Genomic DNA, 26352 nt, shown 5'->3' on the forward strand with positions numbered 1-26352 from the left:
ATCAAAAATCACACAACGCCAGGTTATAGTCCAACAGGTTTATTTGAAATCTTTAGCTTTCAGAACTCCCATTCCTTCCTCAGACAGCTAGTGAGAGAGAGTACATCAGACACAGAATTTATCGTTAAAGATCAAGAGGTCATACAATTTATGTGAATGTATTGAACAAACCTAGATGGATATTAACTCTTTATCAGTTAGAGTGGGTCTGCAGGTTTTGATTAATTAATATGTAAATCCCTGCCCCAAAATAACTTTAGGTTTTATCAGAATAAAGGTGACACCTTCGGTCAGACAATGCATTTTAGTGTGACACTGTGTTTTAAGTCTGTTTGTATCTCATCCTGGAGCCAGACGGGTTTTATTTCCGAAGTAGGAGTTTATAAATTGCCACATTAACTGAGTGTCCACAGATTGTGCACTTTTTGAACAAAACAGAATGTATCTGCAAATTCAAATCTGTAAATGCACATTCACCCCATTGATTTATAAATTCCCACTTTGGGAATAAAACCAGTCTGGCTTCAGGATGAGATACAAACAGACTTGAAACATGGTATCACACCTAAAATTCATTGTCTGACCAAAGGTGTCACCTCTGTTCTGATAAAACCAGAAGTTATCTTGGGGCAGGGATTTACATATTAATCAATCGAAACCTGCACCTCCATTCTAACTGATTAAAGAGTTTAATAGCAGTCTACATTTGTTCAATACATGCATGTAAATTGCACGACCCTTTGACCTTTTATTATACATCCTGTGTCCGATGTATTCTCCCTCACGAACAGCCTGAGGAAAGAACAGGAGCTTTGTTGGACCTGGTGACATGTGATTTTTGACTTTGTCCACCTGAGTCCAACACATCATGAATTAAAATGACAGTTGGACAGGTACATGTATTGAGTGAAACCCGTCTTTTTCTGGGGAATCTGAAACATTCTTTGTTTGAGTCCGACTCAGGCCCCCTCCCACAACTCTTTCTTCAGTTTGTCAATAACTGTATTGGTGCCATTTCTTGTCCTGGCCCAGCACTGGAAACAGTCAGCAACTTTGCCTCCAGTTTCCATCTTTCTCTCACCTTCATCTGACAATCTCTGATTCTTCTCTTCCCTTCCCTTCCTTGTCTTCTCCATCTCCATTTCTGGGATTATCCTGTTTACCAGTATCTATCACAAGTTCACAGATTCACACATCTACCTTGAAAGCACAACCTCTCACCCTGCTTTCTGGAAGAATTCAATTTCATATTCCCAGTTTCCCTATCACATCTGTACAGATGATGACATCTTCCATTATGGTGCATCCAAAGTGTCTTACTTTTCCCTCAACCGAGGATCAACCCCATCTCCACTGAGCTAACAAGGGCCCTCCACAGTGTCTAACCCATTTCACTCATTTCTACATTGTCTCCTTCCCCTCCCTCCCAGACTACCACCAGGTTGCACTGTGTCCTCATGACCCATTCCATGAGCCTCTGTATTCAAAGGTCTTCCTCCACTATTTCCACCAGCTCCAACATGATGTCACGACCAAACGCATCTTCCCTTTGACTCCCCAGTCTGCATCCTAAAGGGATTGTCCTCTCCCTGGTCCACTCTGTTATCATCCCCAATACCTTGACTCTCTCCCATGGTTTCCCATACGTGTAACATCTCCCTTTCTACCTCTCCCTGCCTCACTATCCAAGGTACCAAAAACTCCTTCCAGGTGAAGCAGCTACTCCTCTGAACGTCTTTTAACCCAGTCTATTGTATTCGTTGATCTCAGTCCATCACCTCCACACTGGGAGAGTGGGTACCTGCTCAGCAGAGTACCTCTGCTCAGTCCACAAGCATGACCCTGAGATTTCGGCAGGTTGTCATTGAGAGACTCCATCGTCCTCTCATTGCTCATGTTCCTGCCCTCAGTCTAATGCTGTTTCCAGTGAAGCCCACACAACTGGTAAAACAGCACCTCATTTTCCATTTAGGTACCTGACAGCCCCTGCACTGCACACTGAGTTTAACGATCCAATCAGGAACTCTGTCTTCCATTGAGGATATTATTCTTCCAGTGTTCTCATGTATTTGCTTTCAGTCAGAGCTGACTCTAATTCTCCCATGAACACCTCCCCTGGTTTGTTTTTTTCACTCTAACTGTGATCATTCCTCTCCTCTGTTCTCTGACACCTTGGATGTTGAATCCCTGTCACCCTCTAACAATTCTCCAACCTTCCCTTTTGTTGCATCAACACTTCCCAATTTTTAAACAGCATAAAAGCCTTCACATTTCCACCTCTGTTCAGTTCCAAACAACTCAGAACACTAACTCTGTGTTTCTCTCCACAGCTGCTGTCAGAGTTGTTGAGTTTTTCCAGCACAGTGGGTTTTATCTTCCAGCTGAAACAGTAAAATGCTGTTCCATTTGTTGCTGCTGTCCTGGATTATTTCTGCTTCACATTTGTTCAAGAAAATGCAACGCTTATTTTCAACAGGAATGTAATAATTAAATATTCATCAGGTAGCATCTATTTCAGAATTATTAAAGGAACGTTTCCTATTCAGCTGGAGATGGGAATCACATTTATTCCTTTGTTCTTCATTTCAATGTGACCAGGTCTTCACACCACCATTCCCCAAATATTTAACACTGAAACATACACATTGTACGGGAGTAATGCTGTGGTCCTGAAATTCCACTGGGTTGTTTATGTCTCACAGATTAACTGACAGAGACTGGGAAATCCCCCGTGAATTTCCAGGCTTGTGTCTTTAATGTCTATAGTCAGTGTTACACTGAGACTGTACCTTTAATGTGTCGATGGTTTTTCACACTCCAGTAACACACAGCTGCAATGCCACCAGTTACACAAAGGATGGTCACGAGCAATGGTGCCAGCCAGTCAGGGGCACCAGGGAAGATCTCATCTGTAAAGTGGATACCACGGAGTTAAACAATTGGATTTTCTGCAGCATGTGCATTATTATTACAAAATCTTTATTCATTGTGACTGTGCATGAGATGTGCAGAGTCCTTGCAGGAATCTCCTGATATAACATCAGTGGGATCCACTGCAATACCCAAAAACACCAACACTGAAGTTATTAAACAACAAAGTGAGGGTGGAGCCCCTATTCATTTCAATCATTGCTACTGATGATTTTTATAGGTCGCTCTATTAGGGCAAGGAATTTAACATTGACACTGGCATAACATGTGAAAATCAAATCAGCAGTACAGTGGCTCAGTGGTTAGTACTGCTGCCTCACAGCGCCAGGAACCCAATTTTGATTTCGGTCTCGGGTGACTCTCTGTGTAGAGTTTGCACATTCTCCCCATGTCTGCATAGGTTTCCTTCTGGGACTCCAGTTTCCTCCTACAGTCCAAAGGTGAATTAGGTGATTTGGCCATGCTAAATTTTCCATAATGTTCAGGGATGTGTAGGTCAGGTTCATTAGTCAAGGGTAAATGTAGAGAAATAGGGTCAGGGAATGGGTCTGGGTGGGTTACTCTTCGGAGGGTTAGTTTGGACTTGTTGGGCCAAATGACCCATTTCCACACTGCAGGGATTCTATGATCTCTGAAAATAAATTATTTTATGAATAAATAATTTAAGTCCATCTCTATATTTGTATTCCAGAACTCGTGAGGCCAACAATCTAACCAAACTTGACCCCTCTGTCTGGGAAGGTGTCTCAAAAGTGTCAAACAAAAGCAAAATACTGTGAATGCTGGAAATCTGAAACAAAGAAGCACAGAAAGTACTGGAGAAACTCAGTCAATGTGTCAGCATCTGTGGAGAGAGAAAGTCCACAGACATTGCCAGCAACTGTGAGGTTTTTCCAGCTGTTCCTGTGTTTATCTCAAATGTGTCCTGGGCCACATTTAATTTGTGAGTCCATCCCCTGATGCTGTGAATTCTGATGGAGTCAGCAGAAGAGATCAGGGGCTGGTGTATTACAACACTGACAGAGACATATAAGGCAGCTGGCAAATTCTGGTGGTTCTAAGTTTGTAAGTTGTCCTTTTCTAGGCTACTTGTAACAAGTTCCAAAATGTTTCACAAAGTAGTTGATGGATAATAATGGATAATACATTAAGTGAACAGGTATTAGGAAGAATAATTTCTTTCCTGATAGATATTGGCTTCCATTGGTCAAACAACATCTTAATTTTGAAATTCTCATCTTTGTTTACAAGTTCCTCCATGCTCTTGCCTTCCCTATCTCTTCTATCCCCAAACCCTCCAAGGCATCTCCGCTCATTAATATCGACCCCCAGACTCAACCCCAGCTTTAAGTGCTCCACATTTGTGGTCCCACCTTATGTTGCCAAGGACCAGCTTGAGAAACCATTCCTTAAACCTTTCCATCCTATTTTCCTGCTCGAAAATGTATCTTAAAACCTGTCTCTTTAACCAAGCATTTAGTCCTCTGTTTAGTATCTCCTACTGTGGCAAAGTGACTTATTTTCCTACACAGAAGGAATGGATTACCATGTGAGGGCACCTTGGGGGCAGTTAAACACACGATGTGATCTATGATAGATTTAAAATCACCTTTAACTTTCTTGATTACACATTCTCATTTACAAACCTGATATCCTGATAGGGACTTCTCGTGTAATTCCCAAACCTTCATTTTGTACAAGACACTTAAACCTGTTTGTTGATTGTTTTGTAACGACGATGATACTCTGGACATTTACAAGACCGTCAGAGTCCTGCTCATAACTTGGTTCAGCTTGTGATAAAATAAGTCCATCTTCACTGATCCACTGTATTTCTGGCCTTGGGAACCATCCACTGGATTTACACACAACCTGGATTCCATTTTCATGATATCCCTTCAGTTGAATCCAGGGCTGACGACCCAAACCTGGAATCAACAAAGAAATAGCAAACATTAGGAACACGTGCTGTAGTTTGTTGGAACTGCTCATTTCATGTTATTGATAGATATCTAATCATTGCTTTTCACTAACTTTAATTAGATTATGAATTACATTTTACCTCAGGATATGTCCAAATAGAACTGTGATGACACAATATTTATCAGATAACACTCATTCCTTGAAAATTGAATCACAAGTACATAGGATAGTGAGGAAGGCTTTTGGTATGTTTGCCTTATTATGTCAACACATTGAGTATAGGAGTTGGGAGGTGATGGTGCGGCTGTACAGGACATTGGTTAGGCCAATTCTGGAATATTGTGTGCAATTCTGGCTTCCCTGCTGCAGGAAGGATTTTGTGAAACTTTGAAAGAGTTCAGAAAAGATTTTTGAGGATGTTGCCAGGGTTGGAGGGTTTGAATGATAGGGAAAGGCTGAATAGACTGGGGCTGCTTTCATTGGAGCGTCGAGGGCTGAGGGGTGACCTTATAGAGGTTTACAAAATCATGTGGGGCATGGATCAGATAAATAGACAAAGTCTTTTCCCTAGGGTTGGGTAGTCCAAAACTAGAGGGCATAGGTGTTTCTGTTCACCGAGCTGGAAGTTTTTGTTGCAAACGTTTCGTCCCCTGGCTAGGAGACATCATCAGTGCTCTGGAGCCTCCTGCGAAGCGCTTCTTTGATGTTTCTTCCGGTATTTATAGTGGTCTGTCCTTGCCGCTTCCGGGTGTCAGTTTCAGCTGTCAGCTGTAGTGGTTGGTATATTGGGTCCAGGTCGATGTGCTTGTTGATGGAGTTTGTGGATGAATGCCATGCCTCTAGGAATTCCCTGGCTGTTCTCTGTCTGGCTTGCCCTATGATAGTAGTGTTTTCCCAGTCGAATTCATGTTGCTTGTTGTCTGAGTGTGTGGCTACTAGGAGGCATTGTATTTTTGGAAGCAGAAGATATTAAGTTGGAGAAGCAGGAGGACAGAATCCCAGCAGGGCAAAAAACTCACTTCCCATTGTTCAGGGGCATTCCTTTGGATGAGGGTTGAGGTGACAGTCTGTGAGTGAATGGGATGGAAGGGAAGGCTGCTCAGGGAGAATCCATTACTCAGATGGAGACGTTGTAACCAAGGCCATCATTTATCCCCTTCCTCAGGTTGAAAGGTGGCTTTACAAAGTCAAAGCAGTACAGAAAGTTATTATCGGCCCACGTGGTGGTGAGTCTCCTCCTGAAACCAGATACCAGGTTGGATGTTACTGAATGTCGCAGCCACTTGAGCAGGTGGTTTACCCAATCGTGTTGGTGTGGGATGAACTGGCCCAGCCTGGGTAGGTACAGCAGGTTTTCTTTCTCTAAAGGATAATGACATTTTTGTGGGAATCTGATTTCTTCATGTTTTTTGTCTCTTGGTATTTAAATTGGAACTTAAAGTTCTCACATTGCTGAGGTGAAATTTGCACTTCCATCCTGTGGGGAACAGAGCCCAGTGTGTGGATGGAAAATACAATATTGCATGTGGATGGGTTGGCTGTAAGTTACAGGAACTTTTCCAATTTTAAAATTGGAGCAGAAACCAGAAATCATGTGTCAACAGACTATCTCCATTCCAGTTCTAGATATTCTCATTTGTCCTAACTCCATTCCAGTTCTAGATGTTCTCATTTGTCCATGGGTATTGTTATTTGTCATGGTTGTGAGAATTAGGTCTTCTAGATTTTGCCATCCAGCTATTGTAAAGGAACCAGTTTCAAAGAAGCAGGGCTGGTTGCACGATATGATGGGCTAAATTATGTATGATTACCTGTCAAAGGCATGTTTGTAAAGCATTTCATCCTGAAACCTGAGCTTTACACAGGCTTTATAAAAGGAAAAGTACAAACTCAAGGTGTTTTGTTAAACCCATACAGAACAGTTCAACCCCACTGAGATGATACTGCCCAATATTCTGGTCACCCAAAGGATATTGGAGAAGGGGAGGAAGAGAAAGGGCCCAGAAACAGGTGATGCACCACGGCCCATGATTCGTCCCCCGACCCTGATCACAAGGGCACCTACAGTTTCACCTCTGGTACACAATATTAATAATTTGATACTAGGACTATGGGGCGCAAGATCATTTTACTTTTGAGGACTCTTTAAGGGAAACCTTTTGGTTTTCAGGGGATCCTTTTTCATTCTCATCAACAATAATAACTCTTCATTTGTGTTTACTTATGGGGAATTTGAACTTTCACAGAAGAATTAGAAGAATTTATTAATTTCTTCAATAATGATCAACTCTCTGTGAAACTTAAAGTTGCAACATACAAGGAAATTATTAATTTCTGAGACACCATAGTGTTAACTGAAAGAAGACCTTAACCTTTTTCCACAATAATTGACACCACAACTACATTGAAAAGAAATGCACCTTCCACACACTGATGCGTTTCTGTAACATATGCACAAAACTGGAAGATTTTAAGAAGACAGTTACAACATTTGTACAGCAATGTCGATCTCAATCTGAGGTTTAAATTTCACATTTTACACAGGGTTCATTACAGTGGCACCCACTACATTTTCCCACATGTTAGCTCCGAAATATTTGCTGTTTTCAGCAAGAAATTGATGACCTCAATGATTTGAAATTGTCCTGGATCCCATTCAGCTGAGTATTCCCTTGCTGACAGGTTTAAAATTGCTCTCTCCTTTGTAGCCTCCCTCTTACCTAGCAGCCTCTCTCTCCTTCTGTGCACAGCCTACATTCCTCCACTCCCCTGCAGCCTCCCTCTCCCTCTGCCCAATGTAGGCTTTCTCTCTTCTGTACACTCCCACCTCACTCTCTTGACTCTCTTAGAATTTCCTTCCCTCCTACTGCCTACTTCTCTCCATCCACGTTTGCAGCCTCTCTTTCTCTCCCCGACCTATCATTCCTCTTACAGTTTCCATCTCTTCCTCTGTCTTCTTTTGAGCATTTTTCTACTCCACAATCCTCTTGGAGCCTCCTTGTCATGACTGCATCCATCACCACCCGTCTCCACCTAAGCCTCTCTTGTCCAGCCCCCTTCCTATGGAACCTCTTTCTCTGACTCCCCACACAACCTAGAGTTGCTTTATCACCCTGGATACAGAGGTCCACCCAACAGACAGTCCCTTGGCAAACCAATCCCCATCCAGGTCCCCTCAGCAGAAAGCTTCCATTTTCCCATGCTCCAACTGCTCACTGCTCCTCCAATCACAAACTGTTTCTCTTCCAGTTGCTGCTGACAAACCCAGTCATGAGCCTATCAGCAGCAAAAGATGTTGATCTATCCTTGATTGGAGGAGAGGCTCCTCACAAATTCTGACGTTTCTACGAAAGGCAGGACTTTTCTCTGGTTGGGTTTCCCATGACTGAATTTTCCAGGATATGAAGGACTTTCAGGGGCAGATTTACCTGCTGCCCTGTGTTATTTGAACCATGAATATAAACCACTCAGTTTCAATAAAGGCGTCATCAGCATTACAGACACCCCGTGAGTGAAGGAGGTGACTATAGAGACCATAGTTATTTTTCAGAATTTCATTGATTTTAGAAAGATTCTTGTAGACTAGAAAGTAGGGAGGGAGAGAAAGCCTTTTGAAGTATAGACCTGTTAGTGTGATGTCAGAAGTCAGTCATGGGGCAAATAATATGATCCAATACAAAGGATGTGATAACCAAACACTGAAACTAATCAGAGGATTGGGTATTTACATGGATTTCCAAATTGGAAATGTTTGACAATCCTGTTACAGATTATTCAGGATGTTAGTTGGAGCATTGATAAGGGAACATCAGTGGATGTGGTGTATTTGGATTTTTTGAAGGATTTTCATGATCCCACAAAAGAACTCGAAACATTGGATAGTCCAAGTTGATAAACCTTAGTTTAGAATGGCACCATGGCTGACACAGGCATGATGGGCTGAAGGATGTGATGCTGTGTTGGACTGTGAGTCCTGATCAGAGAATCTCTACAGTATGGAAACAGGCCTTTCGACCCAACAAGTCCACACCGGCTCTCCGAAGAGTAACCCACCCAGACCCATTCCCCTACCCGATAAAATGTGGAGCTGGAAAAAGCACAGCAGATCACACAGCGTCAGAGGAGCAGGAAAGTCAAAATTTCAGGTTGGAAACTTTAATCATTGGCATGGTCGCTCAGTGGTTAGCACTGCTGCCTCACAGTGCCAGGGACACGGGTTTGATTCTCACCTTGGGTGACTGTCTGTGTAGAGTTTGCATGTTTTCCCTGTGTCTATGTGGGTTTCCTCTCACAATCCAAAGGTGTGCAGGATAGGTGGATTGGCCGTGTTAAATTGCCCATCGTATCCAGGGATGTATAGGTTAGGTGCATTAGTCAGGGGTAAATATAGGGTAGGGGGAATGGATCTGGGTGGGTTACTCTTCGTAGGGTCAATATGGACTTGTTAGGCCAAAGGGCCTTTCTCAGATCCAACACAGCTAATAGATATCCTGCTGTATCCTTTGATAAAGTTCCACAACTCCACCAATTTTTGTGTCATCAGCAAATTTTCTAATCAGGTCAATTTTTATCCAGATCATTTGTACGTATTGCAAGTATAAGTGTCATACCTAGAAGGGCTAATAGGATCAGTACACCAAGCAGGGATGTTCACAACTGTTCAGGACATAGAGCTCGGAGCCATTCTGGTTAATTAGTTGTCTGAGGACAGCAATATCATTTGTTGTGTGACAACTGAACATTAAACATACCTGCCACAAATAAAAATATAAAAAGGACGTAACACTTGTTGCTGCTTTAATCAACTGTCCTCGAACATTTAATGATGACCATGAAATAATTATTAGTCATGGTAAAAATTCATCTGGTTCACTTTTGTTCTCAGAATTAGCAGTATTCCATTTAAGACTGGAATGAAGAGGAATATCTGCACACAGAGGGTAGTGAGAGTCTGAAACTCTCTACCCTTGAGCCTGAGGAAGCTCAGACATTGAGAATGGTCAAGATAGAGACCGACAGATTTCTGGTTACGAATGACATTGATCGATATGGTGATAGAGCAGCAAGGTTGTATTGAATTAGATGATCAGCCGTGAACTGAATGGGGGAATAGACCCTCGTACTCCTGTCTAATGTTCCAATGCCTGATTTCATATTGATATATGTTAAATTAACTTAAGTGTTGAGTGCTAAAATATGGTTGAAGATTTGTAGCTCGGGTGTCCGTTGTTGTGGTTCTGTTCGCCGAGCTGGAAGTTTTTGCTGCAAACGTTTCGTTCCCTGGCTAGGGAACATCATCAGTGCTATTGGAGCCTCCTGTGAAGCGCTGCTTTGATGTTTCTTCCGGTATTTATAGTGATTTGTTCTTGCCGCTTCCGGGTGTCAGTTTCAGCTGTAGTAGTTTGTATGTGGGGTCCAGGTCGATGTGTCTGTTGATGAATGTTCTTGCCGTTTCCGGGTGTCAGTTTCAGCTGTAGTGGTTTGTATATGGGGTCCAGGTCTATGTGTCTGTTAATGGAGTTTGTGGATGAATGCCATGCCTCTAGGAATTCACTGGCTGTTCTCTGTCTGGCTTGTCCTATGATGGTAGTGTTTTCCCAGTCAAATTCATGTTCCTGGTTGTCTGAGTGTATGGCTACTAGCGATAGCTGGTCGTGTCGTTTTGTGGCTAGCTGATGTTCATGGATGCGGATTGTTAGCTGTCTTCCTGTTTGTCCTATATAGTGTTTTGTGCAGTCCTTGCATGGTATTTTGTAAACTACGTTAGTTTGGCTCGTGCTGGCTATTGGGTCCTTTGTTCTAGTGAGTTGTTGTCTGAGTGTGGAAGTTGGCTTGTGTGCTGTTATGAGTCCTAAGGGTCGCAGTAGTCTGGCTGTTAGTTCTGAGACGCTCCTGACGTATGGTAGTGTGGCTAGTCCTTTTGGTTGTGGCATGTCCTCGTTCCGTGGTCTATCTCTTAGGCATCTGGTGATAAAGTTGCGTGGGTATCCGTTTTTGGCGAATACCTTGTATAGGTGTTCCTCTTCCTCTTTTCGCAGTTCTGGTGTACTGCAGTGTGTTGTGGCTCTTCTGAATAGTGTCCTGATGCAGCTTCGTTTGTGTGTGTTGGGATGGTTGCTTTCATATTTTAGGACTTGGTCTGTGTGTGTTGGTTTCCTGTGTACCCTTGTGGTGAATTCTCCGTTGGGTGTTCTCTCTACTAACACGTCTAGGAATGGGAGTTGGCTATCCTTTTCCTCTTCTCTCGTGAATCGTATTCCTGTGAGTGTGGCGTTGATGATTCGGTGTGTTTTTTCTATTTCTGTGTTTTTGATGATTACAAAGATGTCATCGATGTATCTGATCCAGAGTTTGGGTTGGATTTGTGGTATGGCTGTATGTTCTAACCTTTGCATAACTGCCTCTGCTATGAGTCCCGAGATTGGTGATCCCATGGGTGTTCCGTTGATTTGTTCGTATATCTGATTGTTGAATGTAAAGTGTGTGGTGAGGCACAGGTCTAGTAGTTTAAGTATGCCGTCCTTGTTGATGGTATCATTCAACGTGACGGCACTGTTCACATCAATTGACAAAACCCTAGCCAGAGAAACAATAGCCAACCTACTGGACATACATAACAGAACACAGGAGGCCGAACCTATCACCAAGGACGGCATACTTAAACTACTGGACCTGTGCCTCACCACACACTTTACATTCAACAATCAGATATACGAACAAATCAACGGAACACCCATGGGATCACCAATCTCGGGACTCATAGCAGAGGCAGTTATGCAAAGGTTAGAACATACAGCCCTATCACAAATCCAACCCAAACTCTGGGTCAGATATGTCGATGACACCTTTGTAATCATCAAAAACACAGAAATAGAAAAAACACACCGAATCATCAACGCCACACTCACAGGAATACGATTCACGAGAGAAGAGGAAAAGGATAGCCAACTCCCATTCCTAGACGTGTTAGTAGAGAGAACACCCAACGGAGAATTCACCACAAGGGTACACAGGAAACCAACACACACAGACCAAGTCCTAAACTATGAAAGCAACCACCCCAACACACACAAACGAATCTGCATCAGGACACTATTCAAAAGAGCCACAACACACTGCAGTACACCAGAACTGCGAAAAGAGGAAGAGGAACACCTATACAAGGTATTCGCCAAAAACGGATACCCACGCAACTTTATCACCAGATGCCTAAGAGATAGACCACGGAACGAGGACATGCCACAACCAAAAGGACTAGCCACACTACCATACGTCAGGAGCGTCTCAGAACTAACAGCCAGACTACTGCGACCCTTAGGACTCATAACAGCACACAAGCCAACTTCCACACTCAGACAACAACTCACTAGAACAAAGGACCCAATAGCCAGCACGAGCCAAACTAACGTAGTTTACAAAATACCATGCAAGGACTGCACAAAACACTATATAGGACAAACAGGAAGACAGCTAACAATCCGCATCCATGAACATCAGCTAGCCACAAAACGACACGACCAGCTATCGCTAGTAGCCATACACTCAGACAACCAGGAACATGAATTTGACTGGGAAAACACTACCATCATAGGACAAGCCAGACAGAGAACAGCCAGGGAATTCCTAGAGGCATGGCATTCATCCACAAACTCCATTAACAGACACATAGACCTGGACCCCATATACAAACCACTACAGCTGAAACTGACACCCGGAAGCGGCAAGAACATCCATCAACAGACACATCGACCTGGACCCCACATACAAACTACTACAGCTGAAACTGACACCCGGAAGCGGCAAGAACAAACCACTATAAATACCGGAAGAAACATCAAAGCAGCGCTTCACAGGAGGCTCTAATAGCACTGATGATGTTCCCTAGCCAGGGAACGAAACGTTTGCAGCAAAAACTTCCAGCTCGGCGAACAGAACTACAACAGTGCTAAAGTATGAAATAATTTAAACTGGGCTTTGAAAAGACAGAAATGTTACTGAAGTGTACACACCTACGACATTCAGTCTGACTGCAGTTTCTTCAGAATAGGTTCCGCTATCAACTAAACACCTGTATTTCCCTCCATCAAAAATAGTTGTGTTCTTTATTTGAAGAGAAATGGCTCCTTTGGTGAGTTCATTTTTCAACAGTTCAGTCCTCCCTCTGTATTTCCTGTGCTGAGCAGCAGCATCATCTTCCCCATGGCTGTACACGTGAACTGGGGAATCAAGGCCTGATTTAAACCACTGCACCAACATGTTGCTGGCAGATATATCTGGCACAAGCTGACATTCCAACAGAGCATCTTCACCCACAGTGGTTTCAATAGGTTTACCAGGTCCAACAACAAGGAATTTACCTAGTGAACAACAACAATAAAACATAAAATTCTGTACTAATGTAATCCAAAGAACAAAATTACATTGAAAACAGCTGATTTTCAAAAAATATAAACTGTCCTACAATATAATTTTTGAAATAATTTTTGTTTGTTTAAAATGTGGCAGTTGACCCAACTAAGTTCCTCTGAGAATATCCACTATACACCAATAGAATTAAGGAGAATCCAAAGAGTTTTTTCCAAATACATTAAGGACAAAAGGGTAACTAGGGAGAGATTAGGGCCTCTAAAAGATCAGCAAAGTGGCCTTTGTGTGGAGCCGCAGCAAATGGAGGAGATACTAAATGGGTATTTTGCATCAGTATTTACTGTGGAAAAGGATATGGAAGATATAGATTGCAGGGAAATAGATGGTGACATCTTGCAAAATGTCCAGATTACAGTGGAGGAAATGCTGGATGTCTTGAAATGCATAACAGTGGATAAATCTCCAGGACCTGATCAGGTGTACCCTAGAACTCTGTGAGAAGCTAGAGAAGTGATTGCTGGGCCTCTTACTGAGATATTTATATCATCGATAGTCACAGGTGGGGTGCCGGAAGACTGGAGGTTGGCAAACGTGGTGCCACTATTTAAGAAGGGTGGTAAGGACAAACCAGGGAACTATAGACCAGCAAGCCTGACGTCAGTGATGGGCAAGTTGTTGGAGGGAATCCTGAGGGACAGGATGTACATGTATTTGGAAAGGCAAGGACAGATTATGGGTAGTCAACATGGCTTTGTGCGTGGGAAATCATGTCTCAATTTTGATCAAGTTTATTGAGGAAGTAACAAAGAGGATTGATGGGGGCAGAACGGTAGATGTGATCTATATGGACTTCAGTAAGGCGTTCGACAAGGTTCCCCATGGGAGACTGATTAGCAAGGTCAGATCTGATGGAATATAGGGAAAACGAACCATTTGGATACAGAATTGGCTCAAAGGTAGAAGTCAGAGGGTGGTGTTGGAGGGTTGTTTTTCAGACTGGAGGCCTGTGACCAGTGGAGTGCCCCTAGAATCGGAGCTGGGTCCTCTACGTTTTGCCATTTACATAAATGATTTGGATGCGAGCATAAGAGGTACAGTTAGTAAGTTTGCAGATGACACCAAAATTGGAGGTGTAGTAGACAGTGAAGAGGGTTACCTCAGATTACCACAGGAGCTTGACCAGATGGCCAATGGGCTGAGAAGTGGCAGATGGAGTTTAATTCAGATAAATACGAGGCGCTGCATTTTAGGAAAGCAAATCTTAGCAGGACTTATACACTTAATAGCAAGGTCCTAGGGAGTGTTGCTGAACAAAGAGACCTTGGAGTGCAGGTTCATAGCTCCTTGAAAGTGGAGTTGCAGGTAGATAGGATAGTGAAGAAGGCATTTGGTATGCTTTCTTTTATTGGTCAGAGTACTGAGTACAGGAGTTGGGATGTCATGTTGCAACTCTACAAGACATTGGTTAGGCCACTGTTGGAATATTGCATGCAATTCTGGTCTCCTTCCTATCGGAAATATGTTGTGAAACGTGAAAGGGTTCAGAAAAGATTTACAAGGATGTTGCCAGAATTGGAGGATTTGAGCTACAGGGCGAGGCTGGGGCTGTCTTCCCTGGAGTATTGGAGGCTGAGGGGTGACCTTATAGAGGTTTTACAAAATTATGGATCGGTAAACAGGCGAAGTCTTTTCCCTGGGATCGGGGAGTCCAGAACTAGAGGGCATAGGTTTAGGGTGAGAGGGGAAAGATATAAAAGAGACCTATGGGGCAACATTTTCAGTCAAAAAGTGGGTAGTGTATGGATTGAGCTTGCAGAGGAAGTTGTGGAGGCCAGTACAATTGCAACAATTCAAAGGCATTTGGATGGGTATATGAATAGAAAGGGTTTGGAGGGATATGGGCCAGGTGTTGGCAGGTGGGACTAGATTGGGTTAGGATATCTGGTCGGCATGGACGGGTTGGACCGAAGGGTCTGTTTCCATGCTGTACATCTCTATGACTCTATGACTCTAAGTGAAACAAATAGCAAAGTTATAGTTTGAGCTGCCTGTTTAAAAATGTTTTGAGGGGTCTGGCCTTATCCATAACAGATTGGGGGCTCTTTGTGGGATTTAAGCAGTGAGTGGGAGGTGTGAGTGTCCTTTATTCCAGGTTTAGATTTGGTCAGGTAGACAGAGTTTGGGATGACAATGGCTCTTTCAGTCACCAAAAGTTTCCTGGGGTTGGGAGAAGTGACCTTGGGGGTATTACAAAAGGTGGTTAAGGTCAAGTGGCTGGAATTAGTAGACAGGCTGGAGTAGAAACTACCTCCAGGAAGGATGAGCTGGTTACAGCAATAGCTCAGCATTTAGATTCACTGGAAAAACCATTGGGATCTGGAAAGATGACACAAAGTCAAAGGCAATTGAAACAGCTTGAGTTAGAGGCGAGAAAGAAGGAAAGGGCAGCAGAAATGAAACAATTTAAATTACGATTGAAAGCAGAAGAGAAAGAAAAAGAGTTTGAACTTCAGAAAAGGACACTGAGAAAAGAAGGTCAGCTTAAAAGGATGGAGATGAAGGCTGAAGGGAAGTCTAGTGAGGAAGTAGGGCGAACTCATGTGGGAGAGCAGAGAGATAAAACTGTAAGGGTAGCAGCTGGAGTGGCTGATGACTATGAGTTGGTCCATAAAACACAGTTTGGCTTTCAGAATCAATTTCAGTCCGTGAGGGATAGGAATTGGGACAAAGGGAAATTCTCACGTGTTAAGGGAAAGGTAGGTCTCAGTGAAGATCATAAGGATAGCTTACCACAGGGTAAAAAGGAAACCCTTGAAGGGGACAGTGATGGTAAAAAGCTCTGATATTTCCATTGCAATAAAGTGGGCCACATGAAATCACAGTGTTGGTGGCCTCAGAAAAAGCCAGATGTAGGAGAATAGGTCAAGCCTGGGAGTTTTGTTGGACTGGTAACAGAAAGCACAGTGGAAGCTAGAAACTGCCTCAGAGTGTACAAGCTGATCAGAGAGTGTTCAGGGGAAAGTGCCAGATCTGCTTAAAAAACATACCTGCAAAGGGAAAGCTTATTCACATAAGCCAGAAGGAACAGGTAACAGATTACGATATTTAGGGTCACAGGATCCTCTCAATCTGTGATGCTGAAGGATGCGGAGATATGTATTCCTGAAGGACTATTGCCAGAAAAGGTAGTAACAGGAATTGACAGTGAGACAAAAAATGCTCAGTTATGTAAAGTGAGGCGAGAGTGTCCAGAGAACAAAGAGCAAAAGAACAAAGAAAATTTACAGCCCAGGAACAGGCCCTTTGACCCTCCAAGCCTGAGCCCATTCAAATGTACTGTCTAAACCTGTCACCCAATTCCTAAGCATCTGTATCCCTCTGCTCCCCACCTACTCATGCATCTGTCCAGACGCATCTTAAATTAATCTACCATACCTGCCTCTACTACCTCTGCTGGCAATGCGTTCCAAATGCCCACCACCCTCTGTGTGAAGTACTTACCACGTGTATCCCCCTTAAACTTTCCACCTCTCACCTTGAAAGCATGACCTCTCGTTAATGAATTGTTCACCCTGGGAAAAAGTTTGTGTCTATCCACCCTGTCTATATTCTTCATGATTTTGTAAACCTCAATCAGGTCCACCCACAATCTCCTTTTTTCTAATGAAAACAAACCTAACCTACTCAACTTCCCTTCACAGCTAGCACCTTCCATACCAGGCAACATCCTTGTAAACCTTCTCTGCACCCTCTCCAAAGCGTCCACATCCTTTTGGTAATGTGGTGACCAGAACTGTACACAGTATTCTAAATGCGGCCGAACCAATGTCTTGTACAATGTTAACATGACTTGCCAGCTCTTATACTCAATACCCCGTCCAATGAAGGCAAGCATACTATATGCCTTCTTGACCACTCTATCCACCTGTGCAGCAACCTTCAGGGTACAATGGATCTGCACTCCCAGGTCTCTCTGCCCATCAACTTTTCCCAAGGCTCTTCTATTCATTGTATAATTTGTTCTGGAATTAGTTTTACCTAAATGCATCACCTCACATTTGTCTGGATTGAACTCCATCTGCCACTTCTCCGCCTAACTCTCCAGTCTATCTATATTCTCCTGTATTCTCTGACAGTCCCTTATGCTTTCTGCTACTCCACCAATCTTTGAGTCATCTGCAAACTTGCTGATTAGACAAACAGTCCCTCCTCCAGATCATTTATGTATATCACAAGCAACAGTAGCCCCAGCACTGACCCCTGTGGAACACCACTGGTTACCTTTCTCCATTTCGAGAAACTCCCTTCAACTAATACTCTCTGTCTCCTGTTGCTCAACCAGCTCTTTATCCACCTCGATCAAACACCCTGCACACCATGGGACTTCACTTTCTCCATTAGTTTTTCCATGGGGAACCTTATCAAACGCCTTACTGAAGTCCATGTATATGACATCAACTTGGTCACTTCCTCGAAGAAATCTATCAAGTTGGTAAGCATGATCTCCCCCTCACAACACCATGTTGCCTATCACTGATAAGCCCACTCTTTTCTAAATATAAATAGATCCTATCCCTCAGCACCTTCTCCAGCAACTTTCTCACCACTGTCATCAGGTTCACTGGTCTGTAGTTACCCGGACTATCCCTACTACCCTTCTTGTACAGGGCAATAACATGAGCAACCTTCCAGTCCTCCGGCACCTCACCTGTATTTAAAAATACCACAAATATATCTATCAGGGCCCCAGCTATTTCCTCTTACACGTCCCTCAGCAACCTGGGATTGGTCCCATTCGGTCCTGGGGATTTGTTCACCTTAATAACCTCCAACCTACCCAACGCACTTTCTCTACTTATGTCAATGCGATGCAGACTAATCAAACTGCTATCTCTAATCTCAAGATTTATCATGTTCCTTTCCACAGTAAACACTGATGCAAAGTAATCATTCAGAATCTCACCCATTCTCTCAGGTTCGGCACACAGCCTTCCTTCATTATCCTTTAGTGGACCAATCCTTTCTCTAGTTACCCGCTTGCTTCTTATATAAGAATAAAAGGCCTTGGGATTTTCCTTAATTCTGCTGACCAAAGTTATTTCATGATCCCTTTTAGCCCACTTGATTCCTCGTTTAAGACTTGTCCTACTCTTCCGATATTCCTCCAGGGCCCGTTCTGTTTTTAGCTGCCTAGACCTTATGTACATTTCCCTTTTCCCCTTGTCTAGTCATACAATTTCTCCTATCATCCACGGTTCACGAATCTTGCCCTTCCTATCCTTTGCCTTCAACAGGACATGCCTATCCTGCACTACCGCTAACCTATCTTTGAAAGCATCCTACATCTCAAATGTGGACTTCCCTTCAAATAGCTGTGTCTAATCCACATTTCCCAGCTCCTGCCTAATTTTGACATAATTGGCCTTGGCTCAGTTTAGTACTCTTCCCTTAGGACCACTCTCATCTTCATCTATGATTATTCTAAAACTTACAGAATTGTGGTCACTGTTTGCAAATAAATCCCCCACCACAACTTCTACCACCTGTCCTGGCTCATTCCCCAGTACCAGGTCCAATACGGCCTCTTCCCTCGTTGGACTATTGACATACTGCTCTAGAATATTCTCCTGGATGCTTCCAGAAGAGTGTAGAATTTGTGGTAGGAGTACTGGACAAACCCTCAGCTCCAGGAATACAATTTGTTCTTGCGAATGATATCGCTGATTCACCAGTAGGCGTGCTGCCTACTCTAGTTGAAAAGCTGGTGGAGATGCAGGCAACTGAAGCAATGCAGGATGTTTATGCAGGAATCTCCCCTGATTGTGTAGTAACAAGATCACAGTGTCACAAGCTGAAGCAGGTGAGGTCAAAGGGCACAGATCAGGAAGCTGAAGTTCATTAGCAGAGACTGTTTTCGATCAAATATGTGGTTCAGAACAGGAGCAACTAGGTAAACATGCAAATATCTTTAGCCCTGACTCTGCTGAGCTCATTGAGTGATGGCAGAAAAGATGAAAATTTAAAGCAGTTGTGTAAAAAGGCATATCTCATAAAGGAGGAGAAAGTGAGGACTGCAGGTGCTGGAGATATCAGTCAAGAGTGTGACGCTGGAAAAGCACAGCAGGTCAGGCAGCATCCGAGGAGCAGAAGAATCGATGTTTTGAGCATAAACTCTTCATCAGGAATCAAGAACTTTTGCTCGAAAGATCGATTCTCCTGCTCTTCGGATGCTGCCTGACCTGCTGTGCATATACCATGAAATTGTTGGAATGTATCCCTGCAAGTTATTACCTGCAAAATGATATCATGATGTGGAAATGGAGACCATCACATATTCAAGCAGATGAGAAATGGGCAGACATTCATCAGACTGTTTTGGCAGTGGGGTAAAGAAAGTTATTGCAAGTGTTACATGAGTGGTGGCACGGGGGCTCAGTGGTTAGCATTGAAACTCATAGTGCCAGGGGCCTGGGTTCAATTCCCACCTCAGGTGACTGTCTGTGTGGAGTTTGCACATTCTCCCTGTGTCTGCCTGGGCTTCCTCCGGTTTACTCCAACAGTCCAAAGAGGTGCAGGTCAGGTGAATTGGCTGTGCAAAATTGCCCATAGTGTTAGGTGTATTAGTCAGGGGTAGGTGTATGGAAATGGGTCTGGGTGGGTTACTCTTCGGAGGGTCGATGTGGATTTGTTATGCCAAATGGCCTGTGTAGGTAATCTAAGCTACCACTTGGAGATCTTTGAGGAGTGAGAAAAACACAGGCTAAAATACAAATACATTTTTACTGGCCTGGTCTGCACAAGGATGTAGTTGAATTTTGCCAGACATGTCATACATGTCAGTCTAGATTTGAGTGGTGCTAGAAAAACACAGCAGGTCAGGTGGCATCCGAGGAGTAGGAAACTCGACGTATCAGGCAAAAGCCCTTCATCAGGACTGAAGGCACGGTGCCTCCAGGGTGGAGAGATAAACAGGAGGGTGGGTAAGGCTGGGGAGAAGGTAGCAAAGAGTACAATAGGTGGATGGGGGTGGGGATGAAGGTGATAGGTCAGAGAGGAGGGTGGAGCAGATAGGTGGGAAGGGAGAATGGCAGGTAGGACAGGTCATGAGGATGGTGCTGAGTAGGCAGGTTGGAGCAGGGGTAAGGTGGGGGATGGGGAAATGAGCAAACTGGTGAAGTCCACATTGATGCCCTGGGGTGAAGTGTTCAGAGGTGGAAGCTGAGACGTTCTTCCTCCAGGTGTCGGGTGGTGAGGAGGAGGCCCAGGACCTGTATGTCCTCAGCAGAGTGGGAGGGGGAGTTGAAATGTTGGGCTGTATGGTGGTGGGGTTGATACAATTCAGGTAACCGGAAAACCACAGGCAGTAATAAAATGTGTACCTTTAATACCTATTCAGCATTTGAGGAACATTTTACAAGAGTCTTGGTTGATTGCATAGGTCCCCCACCTCAAACAAAAAGTGGGAATCAGTAGTTATTAACAATAATGATGTATCAACCAGAATTCCAGAGACCTTCCCATTATCACAGCTAAAGGATTGGAAAGGAATTAATCAATTTTTTTCCTTGATACTGACTACCAATGGTGATACAGTCAGATCAAGGATCAAACTTCACATCCAAACTATTCAAGGAAGTCATGGACAGATTCAGAATAAAACAGTTCAAACTGACTGTGAACCATCCAGAATCGCAGGGAGCGCTAGAGAGATAGCACCAAACGTTAAAGACCATGTTGAGGGCTGACGGTCAGGATTATCCAGATTGTTGGGATAAGAGAATTCCACTTGTGCTTTTTGCGATCAGAGATGCAGCAAATGAATTGACCAAATTCAGTCCAATTGAATTAGTTTTTAGGGCATGAAGTAAGAGGACCGTTAAAATTGATTCCGGAGAAATTACGAAGTGAGAATTCAGAGACCCCACATTTGGACTATGTGTCAAATTTTAGAGAATGATTAAAGAGAGCTGGGGAGTTTGCATAGACAGTATTTAAAAGTATCACAGCATGCAATGAAACAGGAAGCAGACAAGAAATCAAAAACTCACAATTTTGTCATTGGGGATAAGGTATTGGTGTTACTTCCAGTAACAGGTCAACACTGAAAAGCAAGGTTTAGTGGACCTTATCAAATCAAAAGGAAATTGAATGAAGTGAACTACTTGATAGGGATTTCAGACTGGAAGAAACCTCACAGAGTGTGCCATGTGAATCTGCTGAAAAGGTATTTTGACGGGGAAGGAAAGCAAGAGGAGAAGCTATTAATGATTCCAACACTGAAGGAAGAACCAAGCTCAGAGGATTCTGAAATGGACATTCCTCAAATCAAATTGGACAATGAAGAAGTTGACAAAGATTGGGATATATTATTGAGTTATCTTCCTGAGGAAAATCAAAATGACCTGAAAGAGTTACTATTGTCACATGGAGAGATTTACAGACAGAAACTGGGAAATACTAACCTAATTGTGCATGATGTAGATTTGAAGATGCTGTTCCAATTAAGCAACGTCCTTATCGGCATAACCCTGTGGAGTTGGCACAGGTTCAGAAGGAGATTGAATGCATGCTCCAAGGTGACATAATCGAAATGAGAGCTCACCCATAGTCATGGTGCCAAAACCAGATGTACCCAGCAGTTATGTGTGGACTGTCACAAAGTCAATGTGGTTACAAAGACTGATACATACCCAATTTCATGGTTGGAGGACTGTGTCAAAAAGGTGGGACAAGCAATTCTCTATCCATTCTAATATACTAACCCAACACTATGGGCTCTTATCTCATGAACAACCTTATGTGTGAAGGTTTTGTTGTAGCAGATCATGACTTGGCTGAAAAGATGGCTGCCTGGGACTTATTTTGATAATACAACATGGCTGACAGTTTTACACAGCAGATTCTCACAGCTAGCTTTGTAGTTTCTGTACAGATATACTAGATATACAGGTATACTATCGAAAGAAACAATAGTGTTGTTAATCAGGTTTCTGGTTGATAAACTTTGATGATCAATCGTGAAAATTGTTATGGAGATTGTGTGGATAAAAAGCATTAAAATGTTTTATCAGATACGATCATATTAAATAGTGGAGCAAGTCCAAATGGGCTGAATAGCTTCCTCCTGATCATATGATACTTAACCTGTCTGTGTTACACGGGTATGTCTGGCAGAAAAGCATATCACCCAGACAACTGTAATGGAAGCATATGGATACACATTTGCAATTCTCCATCTTGAAAGAAAGAAAAGCTAAACATGGTTTGACTAAAAATTACATTTTTCATCCTCTCTTGCTCTCCCAGATATGAACCCCAATAAAGGAGTCCTGCCTCTTGACTTCTGTCATAATGTTTTCTTGAAGGGTGTTGACAGGTACAATAGCTCACCCAGAAAGTAAAACCACCACACCGGAGCTTAGAAATGAACACATGCTCAAACTGAAGTTGCACTGCATTCTTAGATCAATAGAGGAATATCTGATGGTATTTTTATCTGTTCAGGCAACTGTAGAATGAGAAGGGAAAAGACCAAATTAGTGTTTAAAGGTCATAACCTGCTGTTGCAAGTCAGAGGGATTGTTGTTTGATCTCTCAGGCCGAAGTGAGCAAGGGGTTGTTCTCAATTTGTCAGCTGTGTCACAGTAACTTTAAATTAGAGTTGATTTTAAAGACTTCATAACAATTGGTAGAAACTAATGTATTTCCTAATCTGCCATACTAAAGTTAGTACAGAATTTGGAAAAGTTATTTGTGAAAAGCAACTATTCAGGTTATTGGTAAATAATGTCTTGTAGTTGGCAAATGTCTAGGGAGGACTATAACTTCCAGAAGCACTGTAAGATTCCAAAGATATCTGGTAAACATCATGAGATTATGGGAGGACCTGGAGCTATCCGTACAGTTGTCAATCATTGATTGCGTGTTTACTGGATTGGATGTATAGATGAGGAAGACGTGGCAAACAATGACATCAATGCTGCATGAAATTATTGTAACACAAAGGGTATAACTGTTGTATTTCACTGGGGAACTCAGAGCATCACTGACCTCTGATTTCAGCTGGCTATTAACAGGGCAACTGTGCCCCGTGTGAAGACCAAATTCGGGGTGGTCTCTGGCTTCTCCTACACATGTGGTAGTAGAGCTCGAAATAAAAATGACTTGTGTGAAGGAACACGGGCTGTAAGAATCCTCAATAATCTATCTCCCTGCAACAGCTTTTTGAATTCCTTTTGGAAATCCAAATATATCACATCCACTCCTTCCCCTTTATCCATTCTGCTTGTTATATCCTTAATGAATTCTAATAAATTGGTCAGGTACGATTTCCCCTTCATGAAGCCATGCTAACTCTGCTTGGTCATCTAATGTATTTCTAAATGTTTCACTATCCCACTCTTTACAGGAGACTCTAACATTTTCTCAGTAACAAATGTTGAGCTAGCTGGCCAAAGTTACCACTTTCTGTCCCTTTCCTTTTTTGAATAAGGCTGTTAAATTTGCCGTATTACAATCTTCCAGAACTTTTCCAAGTCTAAGGATATTTGAAAGATTACTGCCAGTGCACTTTCTATCTCTGTAACTACTTTCTTTAATATCCTCGGATGCAGCCGCTCAGTAACAGGCCTTCACTCTCTCGAGTTTCACTGGTACTTTTTCTCTGGTGGTATTTTTTGTGTTTATTTCCACCCACCCTCACTTTTGCCTCTTGATGATTCAGTATTCACCAGTTCTGAGCAAAGGTCACTGGACTTGAAACATGTTTTTACTCCCCACAGATCAGCCAGACCTGCTGAGTTTCTCCAATTATTCCTATTTACATTCACTTGGTTTTCCAGGGCATTTGTGAATGAGACAGATTTTTAAAGCATCAGCAATTATTTCATAGTCACCATTACTGAGTCTAACTTTAACTTTATCCATTCTTGTGTAAGTGCCTTTAAGCATTGGTGGGTCAGACAAAGTCACCACAATCCCAAAAGCTATTTCTTCCCAAGCTGCATGCAGCCACAGTTGCTACCTCAACACTCGTAACATTTTCTCAAAAAAATGTTAGTGACTTCACCAATCCTGTCTACAGTGCCACTGTTTGGTTTATCAGACTTTTCACAGCAATATCATCCAGCCCCCTCTGAGAATCCCCAGGATCAGGGTATTCCTGAATCTGGGTCACGTGTATTCACAACCCATCGACACGCCTGTGGAAGTATAACTGGACCTGAGGATATCAGCAGACCCACGGAACAATACTCTCATCAAGATTGGCGACATATCATACATTAAATTGATGATATTGTAAATGTTTTGTCATTTATTATCTGAAATATTAATTAAAAATATCATTGACTGGAGAAAATGAAAACACATCCTGGACAATCTTGGAAAGAACTTTCTCTGCAGTAAAGCAGACTGGATGCAGTGGGATAAAGTGTTGCACTTTACATGAAAGTACATGAGCTGCTGGACTGGAGTTTCAAAGATCACAGAACCCAGTTTGTGGGCGTAATGAAGCTACTGGGTTTTTCACAGAGTCTGAGATGACTGACCATGATAACAGCCTTTCCTCACTCAATATCAGAAGCACCTCATGAAACTGTGTGAGTTGAGAACCCACTGAAAGCCCACAGCACTGCAAGTGGAAGGTTCTCAGGAAGAGTTCAGAGCCACTTGTATTGTCTGCAGTTAAAAGCCAGAAGTAATGATTGGCTGAGAAAGAAATCCCAATGCTAACAGTGACTTTGACAACAGATCAGCAATTGGGACAATCTGTGAGGAATTCAGTTTCCAAAATTTAGCTGTATGTGGCCAAGAAAATACTCTGCAGAGTGTTCATATTTTTACCCCGACATTTAAATTAAACATTTATGGGATGAGAGCATTGCTGGCTGGGCCAGTATTTATGGTCCTTCGCTAGTTGTCCTTGAGAAGGTGGTGGTGGTAGTGAGTGGCCTTCTTGAACCATGTCGACATGTGACAGCAGTCCTCCAATGCCACTGGAGAGAACGTCCCAGGACTTTGACTCAGTGACAGTGACAGAACAGCGATATGTTTCCAAGTCAGGATAGGAAGTTACTTGGAGGGGAATTTGCAGATGGTGGTGGTCCCATTTATTTCCTATCTTTGTCTTTCTAGATATGGGTTTGGAAAGTGCTGTCTGAGGAGCTTTGGTGAGTTTCTGCAACGCAACTTGTAGATGATGTATACAACTGCTTACTAAATGTTGATGGTGAGGGAAGCGAATGTATTCAGCTGTAATAGTGCCTTATCCTGGATGGGGTCAATTTTCTTGACTGCTGTTGGAGCTGCTCTCATCCTGGCAGGCTGGGGGGTATTCCATCACATTCCTAACTTGTGCCTTGCTGATGGAAGACAGGCTCTGGGGATTCAGACAGTGAATTAATCGTTGCAATGTATGTGTTTGTGCTTGTGTGCATGTGTGTGCACGTGCGCATGTGCATTTGTGTGTGTGTATGTATGCGCATGTGTGATTCAATGGGTAATGGTACTTATTGCAAGATTCAAGCTTTTGTTTATCATCATCACTTAGTTAGATTTGTTTGCATTAGTCTAGATCTTTGTTTGTTATGAAGGTAACCTGGCTGACTTGTTTCTGTTACTAAAGGCTATATATAATCTGATATACATGTGATATATAATTAACAATATTACATCCTGATTCAACATCAAAACACTTCACAACCTGCGGTGAACTTTTCACTCTGTAAACATCTGACTCCAGTATTAGACATGGAACCCATTGTGGGAAATTATAGGCCTGCTACATGGAAAACCAGTGACCATTATAATATTCAGACTCTTTCAATTGTATCTGTGATCGTTCCATTATTAATTGTACCTAATGTGTGTGACAGTGAGAGTGTCGACATGCATGAGACCATGTGTGTAATAATACAATATTTACTTCATACACTTCATCTGAATTAATGCTTTTATTTTAATTTATGAAAGCCATCTGCTAAATTAGATAAATTAGGACAACTACAACAAGAGGTATAAGAAACGATTCCACCATTTCCATAGAAACATCTTGTTCACAGATTTAGACACCTCATCAATTCTGTCTGTAATACCTTGTTCCCCTTGTCAGGAACATCACTGCCAATTGCT

The 26352-nt window shown here is 42.7% G+C and overlaps 1 protein-coding gene across 1 annotated transcript; it reads right to left on the reverse strand.

Moving 5' to 3' along the window:
• Positions 1–959: 959 nt before the first annotated feature.
• LOC132832945 (butyrophilin subfamily 3 member A2-like) lies at positions 960–21833 on the reverse strand. The gene is made up of 5 exons (XM_060851189.1): positions 21824–21833; positions 12864–13211; positions 4617–4859; positions 2777–2909; positions 960–1155 (listed from the first exon to the last, which is right to left on the reverse strand). The coding sequence occupies exons 1-5, from the start codon at positions 21831–21833 to the stop codon at positions 960–962; spliced, it is 930 nt and encodes a 309-aa protein (XP_060707172.1).
• Positions 21834–26352: the final 4519 nt, after the last annotated feature.

Source organism: Hemiscyllium ocellatum, chromosome 35, assembly GCF_020745735.1.
Source record: "Hemiscyllium ocellatum isolate sHemOce1 chromosome 35, sHemOce1.pat.X.cur, whole genome shotgun sequence".
NCBI lineage: Eukaryota > Metazoa > Chordata > Chondrichthyes > Orectolobiformes > Hemiscylliidae > Hemiscyllium > Hemiscyllium ocellatum.